The sequence below is a fragment of the Eleutherodactylus coqui genome, chromosome 5, assembly GCF_035609145.1.
Source record: "Eleutherodactylus coqui strain aEleCoq1 chromosome 5, aEleCoq1.hap1, whole genome shotgun sequence".
Classification (NCBI taxonomy): Eukaryota; Metazoa; Chordata; class Amphibia; order Anura; family Eleutherodactylidae; genus Eleutherodactylus; species Eleutherodactylus coqui.
The window spans coordinates 156072974-156085897 of NC_089841.1; the positions used below are offsets into that span (position 1 = coordinate 156072974).

The 12924-nt window shown below is 41.4% G+C and overlaps 1 protein-coding gene across 7 annotated transcripts in view; it reads left to right on the plus strand.

The window, feature by feature from the left end:
• FBRSL1 (fibrosin like 1) overlaps positions 1 to 9221 on the plus strand; it is a 528725-nt gene extending 519504 nt beyond the window's left edge. For 4 of the 7 annotated variants that reach the window (XM_066603438.1, XM_066603435.1, XM_066603439.1 and 1 more), the window contains 4 exons: positions 3195 to 3278; positions 4370 to 4453; positions 5162 to 5387; positions 6513 to 9221. In XM_066603438.1, the coding sequence (XP_066459535.1) occupies positions 3195 to 3278; positions 4370 to 4453; positions 5162 to 5387; positions 6513 to 7752 (1634 nt within the window). In that variant the 3' untranslated portion in view covers positions 7753 to 9221. The remainder of the gene's footprint in view (positions 1 to 3194; positions 3279 to 4369; positions 4454 to 5161; positions 5388 to 6512) is intronic. The other 3 variants (XM_066603436.1, XM_066603441.1, XM_066603442.1) reach the window with 3 other exon arrangements.
• The last annotated feature ends 3703 nt before the right edge of the window (positions 9222 to 12924 follow it).

Consider the following 12924-nt stretch of genomic DNA (forward strand, 5'->3'; position numbering starts at 1 on the left):
CTAATGACCGTGAATGGTTCTATCCAATTTCCATTTGGGAGTTCCGTCACAGTGCTTTTTTCGGTACCTGTGTGATGTAACCTGCACTACCTCGTAGTGAGAAACGCTGTGAGAATGATCCCTTACTGATCCACGTTGCCCTGGGTTTTTACACCTGTCAAATCTGCCTGAAGCCATGCACCTACTTACTGATGGTTTCCAGGTAGTTAAAAAATGAACTGAAAGTAAAATGACAAACAAGAAAGCGAAGATATACTGAACATGTAACCATTTGTGTGTTCACCTTAATTCTAGGTACTTGGATATTTCAGTGCTTAAAAATTCTACTAATGGTACTTAGAGAGGAGCGGCTTCGACCTAAGTAATAATTGAAGCCACTCAATTATTTCTTAAACTTTAACCCAGAAATAGTTTTTAAAATATCAGACATTGACAGAGTTCCAGCCCCTGGCATGGTGTATCATAACAGGAGAAGACTGATTTATCATTAGGACTACAATGCCATGAGGAAGACCCCACAGAGCATAATGTCAGTGTAACACGTTCTAAACTATTCTTTAAACGTTCTCAAAGTGCGCCAACGGTCTTCTAGCTGCATAATGGAGGCCTTAATGCGTGGTTTTGTCTGGCCATGCTCGTAGCAGTGTGTCAGTGAAGACAGATTCTTTACACTATCGTTGCTCCTTAATGGCATATTATTATTTGGATATATGCGTTATTAATATCAGCTAAATTTGTGAAAAATAACCACTTCAAAAGGACACAATTTTCCTAACAACCATTTGCTATTCACCATTTTTAAAGTCCATTGAAAACAAAATTGACAGACTACAGGTAGTAAACGCCAGGCTTCCAATTTAGATAGCAGAGCTGAGGCGTTGCAGCATCAATCAGGGAATAAATAAAATGCCTTCCACACAGTATCTGTGTCATCCTTCTCTCCTTATCAGACAGGAATGTCACAGCATGAACCATTGCTCCGGCTGAGCTCCCTTGTTACTCACGGGTGCGCCATCTATCTCCAGACTCGCCGTCTGTAAGATGGATGTGCAGCCGCTTGAGAATTGTTCCATTTAATAAGCACAAGACAGCTCTAAGGGCTCTGCTGCCGTCTTCACTTGGAGAAGGCTTTTTTTTTTTTTTTTTTCACAAGCCTTGAGTGAACAGCGCTTGGAAGCGCTCCCCGCACCGAGCAAATCCCCCATTATTAACAGTCAGGGATCTTCAGGGAGCAGAATAGCCAGTTCCTGGTGCAAACACTGCTCTGTGAAGTGGAAAATGGTTGTTTAAAGCCTTTACCAGCTCAGTTTGACTTTGGAGAGCTGCTTGTCCTTGACCTAGAAGAAATCATATCTAAGACAAAGATGAACAGTTCCTGGTACTGTCCTAAGTGGGAGAATAACCACTAAATATTAAATGCTGATATATATATATTTTTTTCAAAACCAGAGACTAAATGTTTTTCACATGAAAAGATATTGACGTATTTGGCTAGTATGCAAATTAGATGGTTATTCAGAATTAGGAAAAGCCTGTGCATTTGTTCCAGAAATGGCTCCATGTCTGTCCAGGGGCTGTGTCCGGTATTGCAGTTCTTTGCCGTTCTAATGATTAGGGCTGTGCTGCAATACCACGGTCCATGGAGAGTGGTGTGGGTGAGTACACCTCTTGAAAAAAGTACACTCTTCTAATCCTGGCTGACACATTTGTTGCTGAATTCATGCTATACCATCATAGGCCGCCTGCAGAGGGCCGGGTCGGATCCGGCTGCGAGAATTCTCGCAGCGGGACCCGACCCGAGCGCCTGCAGAGAGCAGCGTGTACTCGCCCACGCCCCGGCCGGTGAGTGACGCTTCTGTGCGGGGCTCGGAAATAGAACATGCTGCGGTTTGTTTGCCCCGCGATATTGCGCGCGGACAAACCGAGGCTGTCTGCATCGGATTGCGTTTGCTAACGCAATCCTATGGTAGCTTCCAAGGGCAGAAATTCCGTGGGAAATCCCGCCGCGGAATTTCTGCCCGTCTGCAGGCAGCCATACTGTATTGCTAAACTCTTCTGGCTCCATAATAATAGTTTGTTACTACCTTGCTTCTTGGAAGCTCTGGTCCCATAATTTTAGTCTTTTAACCCTTTCCAATCCAATTTGTATCCTGGTTTTCCTTGGGGGGTTTCTGTTTCTGCCGTTATACAACCTTGCTATATGCTGACTAAAGCCAGTACTGCATGAAGTGACACGTTGGATAGGCTCCGACAGCAGAGGGCCTGGCAATATACAGTAAGAGAACCCCGACGGACGTCTTTCAACATCGGAGCTGTACAGCCTTAAATCATAATGTCTTCAGAAGTCAGACAGTGCATTGGAAAGGGTTAGGAGCAGAAGATAATATGCTGAAGTGTCTGTCACAGTACCTTATAAGAGGATGAGCCTGGGACAATACTGGGGGTTCATAGCATTGAGGCAGATTGTAGTTTTAAAAGTTACACAACGGATATTAAAGGTTTTAATTTTATTTTTTCAACCTGATCAGTCCCTGGTGCTTGTGGTACAACCAGGGACAAGATTTCCATTGGGGTACAAGCATCAGGCAGGATCCTTTCTTCCTGTCTAATGCTTTTGTTTCCTCAGTTATCTGGCTGGGCAAGGGAATAGCTGTCGGGGAAACGCTAAGCATGTGGGCCGTATGTTTTTAAAAAGAGAATTTTTAATCTTTTTAAGATATTAAGAAAACTGCAGATATGAAGTGGGAATATGTGACACATACAACTTTGCACTTTTTAAAATATTACCAACAACAGTTTTACAATATCACACACTGCATAACTAAATTCAGATTTATATCTTTTTTGTCAACATGTTCATTTTTTACTAATTATAAAATTTCTATAAGGAGGGGGCGTTGTTAGTAAAGGAAAAAAAAGGCATAATTTGTTTAATTATTTGGATGTTGCGATGAAAATTCTATAGCTTAAGATTGTGGCAATTCTTGTTCTGCCCATATGTGCAGCATGCGTACGTCGGCATAAAGGTAAAATGCCACTGGGACTTGTGTGGTTGAAGATTCTGAGTGTTCCAGCGGTCGTTTACAAGCCGTCTCTTCTAGCTGTTCTGATGGATGAATAGTTGTGTATATACAATATATGGGCGTTCTCTCTGTATACTGGTTGCTGACCCAGGTTATTCTCTGTATGTCCAGATTCAGCACACCCTGGAGCCACAGCATATGGACCTTCTCCACATCACAGCAGTTTTCTACCCACAAGCCATCTGGCTGGTAAGTGTAAGTAAAATCCATTCCTCACTTTCACATAGTTTGTGGCTGTGCTATCAGTATGGTGGTATAGTTGATGGAAGGAAGGTAGGTGAGAGAACCTCAGGGCACTAGAAGCAGGAGTTGCAAAGACACCCTTCAGCTTTATACTCTTTTTAAAGTGAAATCTCGTACGTCACCTCCAGTTCATAAGGTTATTTTATACGACATTCAGTTTCTAGTATGCCAATGTTGGAGGGAGTATGTTGAGTTTGGATCCATCTTCACAAACCTGTGTACTTTGTCGTACCTGTTACTCTGACACACACTTGTTCTGTCAGAAGCTGCTATTTAATTCTACAGCATTGACACTTTACAGTTGTTGGTGTCGCACTCTAATCATTATGATATTTTATAGAGGGATGCCCAAAGTGCTGGACCAAAAAAAAAAAAGTTTAATTTTAATGGATGTTAATTTGCTTTCAGAATCTATACTTAATTGAGTATTCTGCTGGGATTTATTTACATTTTTTACAATTGATGGCTGGCGTAGTGTCATGCCCCAAATCCCCACCATTCAGCTGTTTCCTGTGATTGTTGTTACCGCTGTCAGATCAGAAAGCACTGACCATGGCGCGGTGGCCCTAGTTGGTATTGCAGGCGTAGCTCCCATTGAATTCGGTGAGAGTTTAGCCTACAATACCAGCTGTGGCCGCTGCGCTGACGACAGTGACAGCGGCCAAAGGAATCGGCTGATCATGGGGATCTGAGTGGCAGGTTCCCCCTGATCATCTATAGATGACCTGTCAGCCATCAATAGGAAAAATAAAAAAAAATAATCTCAGAATACCCCTTTAACTAATGTTGGCCTGTCCTCTCCCCGCCCCCACCAGCCCCTTAAAAAACGCATAACACAAATGCATCTTTTTTTTTTTTCTTCCTTTTTTTGGCTGTCCAGCTATCGCTGCTAAATAAAGAAGCAGCATTGATAGGAAAATCATGAAAACAAGTAGAACTAAGGCCCAACCATATAGATAGGACATAGTGAGAGGGTCAGGAGCGCGTTTCATTCTTTAGTGCTCTTGGATAAACGCCTCTTCAATCCCTGTTTGCCTTTCCAGATCCATTTAGCAGGTCAAGCAGCTTCAGCGGCCTTGGGAACTTAGGCAGCAATGCCTTTGGAGGATTAGCCAGTCATGCTCTAAGTAAGTACTGGCTCAGAGTTTTGCAGTCAATCGTAAATTAGACTGGGTACGTCCGTATAAATCCTTGCATTTTGATTGGTCACCTGCTGCCCCAGGGTAGATGAGTAGTAATCATTTCTGGGTCACACGGGCACCTTTCATTTGCATATCCGCTGAAGTGCTGCAAGGCAATTCTAAATGTGCTTTGGTGGCAGTGGTGCTGTGCTTGTGATTTGCATAGTAGTGCAGCCAGAGAAGTATCAATGCTGATCTTTGTTGTACGCTTTTTACGATACATAAGTAATTCTCTAAAATGAGAACATCGCCTGCCAAGCAGAGCAGGGAGAATGAAGTGTGACGTTGAAAGCAGCTATGCCTTTTACTTAATGCCATCTATTTAGGAAGGAAAATCTTCATGCAGGGTGTATTCTGTCCACCACTAAAATTCATCTTTGCAGTTTCTTTGTCTCGTCTCTGCATGAGCACAATAGCTTAAAAAGCTCATGTGGGTTGTGCAAGGGCACATACGCACTGCTCATACTGTACTCGTGTTCTGGAGCTGAAAAGCTTTTAGACATATTATTACAATTATTGGGATTACACGTTTGAGCATTTTTATCTGATTTCCAGCAGAGCAATCTCGCTGGCACTGCTGCTTTTAGGCCACACTGTTTTAAGCAATTTTCTTTTCTCAATCATAACAGAGTTTATATTTCCATACTTCTACAGCTCACAACAGCTTATTCGCTCACAAAGAAAGTCCAACTCTGCAGAGCTTCACCAGCCCCCATGAACCATGGAACCGACTACATCGGACTCCGCCATCTTTTCCAACACCACCACAGTGGTCTAAGGTTGCAGACCCGGAGAGGAGTTCATCTGTGAACAACCATGAGAGAGACAGGGAAGACAAGAGGGAAATCTCTCTTGCAAAGGATGAAAGAGACAAAGAAAGGTAGTTGCCAAGAAATCGGCCATTATTTTCCAGTTATATTTTACAAATGTTTATTAAAGGGAACTTTTCATGTTAAACATGTAGTGAAGTCAACGGGCAGCATATTATAGAGCAGGAAGGGCTGAGTAGATTGATATACGGTATAGTTTTGTGAAAAAGATTCAGCAAATGTGTAATTTGTTCATTTTAAATACCACTCACTCTGGGCTTAAAGCCCTTTTACACACAACTACTATAGCTCAAAAAAACGCATGATTGAACAAACTGCTGACATCTTTGAATAAAATTAAACGTGCAGATAATGGCTTTTAATCATCTGCATTTCCTCCACAAGTTGTTTGCTCAGCTGGGAGTGTGTTTATGCGATGGTTATCTGGGCTGCAGGATTCCATTGTCTCCTCCTGGCAGAGTACATAATGAGTCAACTGTGTACTCATGTATGCGAGGCAAACAAAACCCATCGCTCAAAATTCTATTCACACTGAACGACCAAACGATGGTTTTTATGCTAGCTAAAAACCATCGCTAAATAACAATTGAATGAATAGTAGACAACTGCCCGTGTTTACATGTAACGGTCACTCACTTTCAGCCTTTTAAACTAATTTTGAGCGATAATCGTTGCGTGTTAAAAGGCCTTTAGCCTAGCTAGTAGTATTAGCCTTCCTTATGAAAGAGATACAGAGCTAGTCATCAGTTACTGACTAGTATTGCCTGCTGGATTCCTATTGTCCAGAACAGGTAGGAATTAAAATGAAAAAAAAAAACCACTTGAGGCATGGACAGCATTACCATATGTATGTATCCCAATATGCTGCTGACTAACTTCCAGCATTCTCTTTTGCTAATGATCTAAATTAAGAAGTACCAAGAGACAGACCTGCTGCACAAGCTGGCCCAAAAACCTACTGTAGAGAAACGTGTAGCAAAGTACTTTTGTATTCACTGTTAACGAGCAGGAAAAATAGGAGTAGTCCAAATAAGCTGAGCCGTGTATGGTCAATTTGAATGTCATTGTGCTGTCTTTGTATAATAATTATAGTTCTGTCATCTAGACAGTAGCTGCAACTATTAGTGAAAATTGCATAAATATAATTAAGTATCCTGTCTTTTTTTTTAACTTAGGGACATCTTGGATAAGAACAGACATCATTCTAACAGATCTTCTCCAGCATCTGCCCCAGTCAGCCACCAAATAAGTAACCTCATACGCAGCAATAGCCAGACATCCAGTGATTCCCTGAGACAAGGCAGTCTAGGGGACAGATCCAAAGATATTGATCGAGAGAGTGTAGATCGGCTACGAGACGTTCCATCCACAGAGCACAAGATCAAGGAGAGTCGTTCACCAGTAAAGGAATCCTCAATTCATGAAAAAAGGACGATGGAAGATGGCAACAAACCAGTCATACAGTCTGTATCACCTTATGGTAAACAAATCCTAAGTGAAAGCTTAAAACTGAGCAGCTTAGGAAAGGAGACTGAACGAAAGCCTGAGTTGCCAGCAGATCTCCAGAAAATAAAAAGTGATGTCAAGGTTAAGGAGGAACGCAAGGAGGATTCAGATGTGTTAGTAGTGGGCTCAGAGCCTCCTCATCCAGTTAGGACAATGGAACATCAGCCACCTCACCCTCCTACTTCCCTCCATGGGTTATCGTTGCACCATTCAATGGCGGCATCTATGCCTATTCCAATGGGTAGTGTCCACCAAATGAACAACTTGAATATGCTGGACCGCAGCAGGGTAATGACCCCACTTATGAGTATGAGTCCCCTGACTGGCAGAGAGAGGCTTCCACATGCAGGTTTTGCCTGGGACCCTGTGAGAGATCCATTACGTGATGCTTACCGCACCCTTGACTTGCAGCGGAGAATGGATTTTCACTTGCGTGCTGATAGCATGCACAGATACCCAACAGCTCCTGCCAGCTTCTATGACCATGAGAGATCATACCGAGATCGTGAGCCTCATGATTACAGCCATGAACAGCTCTTAGAGGCAAGGAGAGAACAAGAACGGTTGCGTCATGCAGATGAGCGAGAGCGGCTGCACCTAAGGGAAGAGATAGAAAGGGCACGCATGCACCATATGCACTCTTCTCCACTAGAGAGCCATCTGGCACATATGCCCTCCTTTATGCCACATTTGAGCAGTGTACCTTATCCTAGACTAAGTCCTTCAAGCGCCATGCACAATGGGATCCTTAACCGGACCCCTCCCACAGCAGCACTAAGCGCACCTCCACCCTTGGTGCCTGCTAGCAACACAAGGCCCGCCTCTCCCCGAAGGACTAATCCCCTCACAAGTTCTGAAGCACGGGACTTCTCACCCTCCAGAAACCCTAAGGAGGTTGAGGCTCGATAGTCTGCTCCTTTGGAAAGGAAAAAAAAAAAAAAGGACCCACAGGAATCAAATACCATGAATTTTAAACTTGTATATAAAATCTTTTACGAAAAGTGCACTGCTCAAAACCTTCTCTTTTCCTCTCCTGTTTTTGTAAATGTAAATTTGTAGGTTAAGCACACCTTTTTTTCTTTAGCCAGGGGGGACAGTTTAGGGGTGATAAATGTTCCAACCTGGAAACCAAGGGTTCCACTCTAAAGGTCTCTGGTCATGTGACTTTTTTCTTTTTTTTGACATGGGAGGCTCGGTAGCTTGTGGGACAGGTTTAGCCAGGGGAGGGACTTTTTAAATGGATTTTTGTAGTTTTTACAGTATTTTGTTTTTCGCTACGGTGTTCCTAGTCTCCTCCGTAAAAAAGAAAAAAAAACACAACACAGAAAAAAAAAATTCTTTAATTTTATATTAGTTGCATTTTGCCTCTGGTGAGGGAAAAAAAAATAAGTAAATCTGTTCTTTCCATGAAATTGCATAAGAGTTTTTCCCCTTCATTACAGGAGGTGTCCTTGAAACACAGCAATGCATATTTATACCTATGGTCTGTTGAAGACACCTCCAGCACTGAAGGGTCATAATGAATTACTATGTTTTTCTTTATTCTACAGCTAACAGATCAATCTTGCTATGATTTTGAACAGAAATCGCAGATCTATTATTAAAATAATAAGATTAATGTACAAAACGGTTGCTTTTTTTGCCTTATTTTATCATAAATTTTTATTGTTATTTTTTTTTTGCTGTTTTTCTGGAAAAATTCAAAGATTCTTGCAGGATTGTATATATTCATTTTACTATGTTCCTACGCCTCATATGAATTGGATCCACCACAGACTTTGTGACATCCACACACGAACAGAACACACGGATTTCAAGGATCACACTCGCAGCTTCATTTACACCTCGTCATCTTACTATGCAATCAGTGTGAGGCGGGTCCTGGAAGAGGGAATCCTACTATCTCTCCAAATTCTGCCTTCTACCCCCATGTACCATGGCTCTCAAAGTCCCCCAACCACTGTCCAAAAATATAAAAGGCACTTGTTGACTTGGAACACTGGAAGAACCAAAATGCATCAAGCTGAGTTGGTGTTTCTGATGGAGTGGGCAGTAAAAGGACTGAAGAAACATCTTCTATTGCCATCATTATTGGAAAGGTGGCAGGTATCTTCCACCTCTAATTGCCACCTCAGCCGGGCCAGCAAATGGACCTGATTTATTTTCCTGTGAACCCTTTGTGCTTTAAACCTGTGCAGTGTTTTCATTGAAATCTGTATACAAGAGCGGTAGAATCTTAGGAGTGCACAAAAGCAAATATATATAAATATATCTATAATATCTATATATATAAAATGGTGGAAAGAAAAATGTTTAAACATGAGCAACAATCTTTTGGTCCCCTTTATTATTTTCTTCAAACATGATCCTGCAGCTTGGCTACCGTGTCTCGTGTTTTACTCTGTTTAAGCTATGTTTTAAAGGTCCGTTTCACACTCAGAATTCTGTCCTATCACAAGAGAAGAATTGTTATAGTCAAAAGAATCAGCCTATTTTATTTCTGGCGTAAAGAGATTTTGATTGCCAGTGCTGGTCTACATGCAGTTTCACTAGTCAACCCCAAATGAAGGCTTGAAATTTAGGTTTCCTTCTGGTTAACCCATTCGTGATCACAATACGGCTTTTTACTGACTTTACTTAATGGGCTTTAAACCTGCACATACATCTTGATAATGTGGTGGCTTGACTTACTACTGACTGAAAGGCTCCAGCTCTAACCACCAGGAGAGAAGAAACCTTAGATCCTGGCTGATTAACCCCTTACATGCCATAGTCAATAGCATCTGTGGCAGGTAAGCAGATGACAGGGCTCTTTCTATCACCCATCGACCCTCTCAGAGTGATCGCAATGTACCAATGGGTTCCCATGGCATCCGGAAGCCTGACAAAGGCATCCATGTTTGTCATAAATTTCAGCCTCAGACTCCTCTACCACAGAGTCTAATTGCCTGTTGTTATAGGCCTAGTAGGATGCACTACATAAGTAATGCAGCGTACTATCCAAGCAATCAAATGATCGGATATTCAGGTCCCCTTCAGGGAATAAAATATTGTGTCAAAAACAGCACAATAATGTTTAATTGAAAGCAAAACATCAATAAAATACACCCAAAATCTTTTTGTAAAGCAACACACATGTATTGCCGCATTCGTAATGACCCAGACAATGACAATATTTTTCATTTATCTTGCATGGTATGATGGTATAATTTTTAAAAAGTACCAAAATTGCCATTTTTCTTTTGTTTGCCTCCCAAAAAAATGTAATAAAGTGTTATGTACGTCAAAATAATACAAATGAAAACTAACTCTTCCCACAAAAAACAAGAACTCGCATCATGCTGTTGCAGTTGTTTTATGGTGCAAAAGTAGTAAAATAACTTTAAAAATCTATATGAACTTGGTATTGCAGTAACCGTGCTGATCCAGATAAAGTTATCACGTTATTTTTACCAAATTGTGATGCTGTAAAAACAAAACACAAAAACAGTGGCAGAATTTCTGGACTTTTTTTTTTCCATCTCCTCCTCAAAAATGTAATACATTATACAATACACTATATGTACCCCAGAATGGTGCAATTACAATATACAACTCATTCCCAAAACAACAAGCCCTCACATGGTTATGTCAACAAGTTACAGCTTTTGCAATGCGGCAATGAAAATCGTTTGGCGTTTTAAAGGGGTTTTGTCATTAGAAAAAAAAACAAAAAACAATTACCGATTACTTCCCAGGCAGTCTTCTTCCCACATCTTCTCCTCGCTGATCTTCCCCTGGCTTCTGCCGTTTCCCAGGTCACCTCACTTCCAGACGGCCGGATCCTCTTACTCCTGCAACGTTATGTACATTGCCGTCATTCTCCTTCCTGCAGGTCAATGTATGCTACGTCAGTGATGTAGCGTTCACTGCCTAGCAGTGAATGCCGAGCTATTGCCAAGACTGCGCATGGGCGCTGTCTTTCTGCAATAGTATATGAACACTTGCCGCAAGACAGCACGCATGCGCAGTCTTGGCAATAACTCGAATTCCCTGCTAGGCAGTGAACAGTACATCACTAGTTACCTAACGTACACTGACCTGCAGGAAGAAGTATGCAGAGAATAGACGCCACATAACAGGCAGAAAAGGATCTGGACGGCTTGTGGTAAGGTGACCCTGGGGACTGGAGGAGCCAGGGGAAGATTGGCGTGGAGAAAATGCAGTAAGAAGACTGCCTGGGGAGGAATTAGGTACGTTTTTTTTCTAATGACAGAACCCCTTTAAGGCGCAACATAGGCTGGTCACAAAGGGGTTAACTTTTTTTTTGTCTTGTGGCATTATTGCTCATTTTTCGTACAATTTTTGGTCCGTGGTGTAGTTTGTTTTTTTTCTTTCAGACCTCTATAGAGGAAAAAAAACTGAAAAGCTACATATGAATATAAAGAAAATCACTACCCAGAAAATCCTTATGAACATGAAATACATGAGTTCTTTGTTTTTTTTCTTACAAATTTGAAAACAAAAATGCCCCCCCAAAAAACTGTGAAAAGGCAGCCTTACAGAATCTGTCTCAGAGGAATTTCTCCCATACTAGATAAGGGAGGCATTTTTGTCAACCGATCGGCAAACACAGGCGCAGTATTTATGTGTATTTTGCCTATCTGCAACATGCATGAAATAATGCCATATTTCAGAAGTTCAGCCTGTTGGCAGATCACTCCGGCTCATGAGGGAAACAGTTATAAGAGGATTACATTTATAGTACTCAATTTCCCTGAAAATAAGACCTAGCATGATTTTTCAGGGTTTTTGAGGATGCAAAATGATCTTTCGGGATTTTTGAGGATGCTTCAAATATAAGCCCTACTCCAAATTTAAGCCCTGTTTACAGTTAATTAAAAAAGTCAATTTAAATAGTGTCCAGGTAGCTATACATGTAAAAAAGTTAAATCTTTTTGAGCAAAAATTAATATAATACACTGTTGTATTTTCGGGGAAACTGGGTATCTTCTATGAATATCATTTCCCCTTTTGGTGAACCTTAACTTTTAGCATAGTGTTTGGTACATATTCTTTGGGGCTGACCAGACTGGCACCAAACATTATATAACCCAATTTGGTTCGATAACTTTATGAACAAAATTAAAATAGGCAGTTTCATCTCACCCAACATTTCTTAGCATCTAAAAGGTATTATACCCGCTTGATGTATTAACTTATCGAATAACCTTTTTTTTTTTTTTAATTGAAACTGTGGTCCTTTATAATTTCATGTATGAAATATCCACGCAAACAAAAAGACATAAGCTGCCGTAGATGTAATATTTTAGCTGCCGCAGTTCCCAATCTGCCATTACATCACTGCTATAAATTTTGGAACTATACCTCAGGCTGTGTACATGGTGGGGAAACTGACAAACATTCCATGGTAAAATCCTCTTTCCCAACAAAGGACTATGTGTCAATGCCCCCCCGCTCTCGGCTCTTTAGGCATGCAATTTTTCGGCATACGCTCAAAAAAATTGACAATTCCATCTTTCTAGCAGCATGGAAGTCGTGGATTTGCATTACACTGCTTTTGTATGGCTTGCAGTTGTGTGCAGGAGATATGATGGTATAAACAGGTCATCTAAAAGTGTCTGAGCTAGTAGAATATTACAACACATTTATGAAAACTATTGCAGAGAGAAAAATGCAATCTAATTATTTGCTTTCAGCGTTGCAAAGGATCTAGTTCCATGGGACAACTGTCTAGTGCAGGGGTGGGCAATTAATTTTCCCATGGGGCCACATGAGAAATTGGAATGGTTTTAGAGGGCCAGACCAACATACGAAGGCTCCATGCACATTGCCTTAATGGGGCCGTATTCCAGCCGCCCGATTTGCGGCCAGAATACGGCCGCCATTGAAAATGAATGGCGCTGTAATACGGCTCCTCCAACAGTGCAACAAATTGTCTGTGATTTAGTGCTCTTGCCCTGATGAAATTAACTATCTTTTGCGAATGCTTCTTTTTTCTCAGGACAAATTAGCGCTGCAGAGTCCACCAAACATTCTTTGACAAACTCCCCATCAGAGAATGGTTTACTGTTTCTTGCA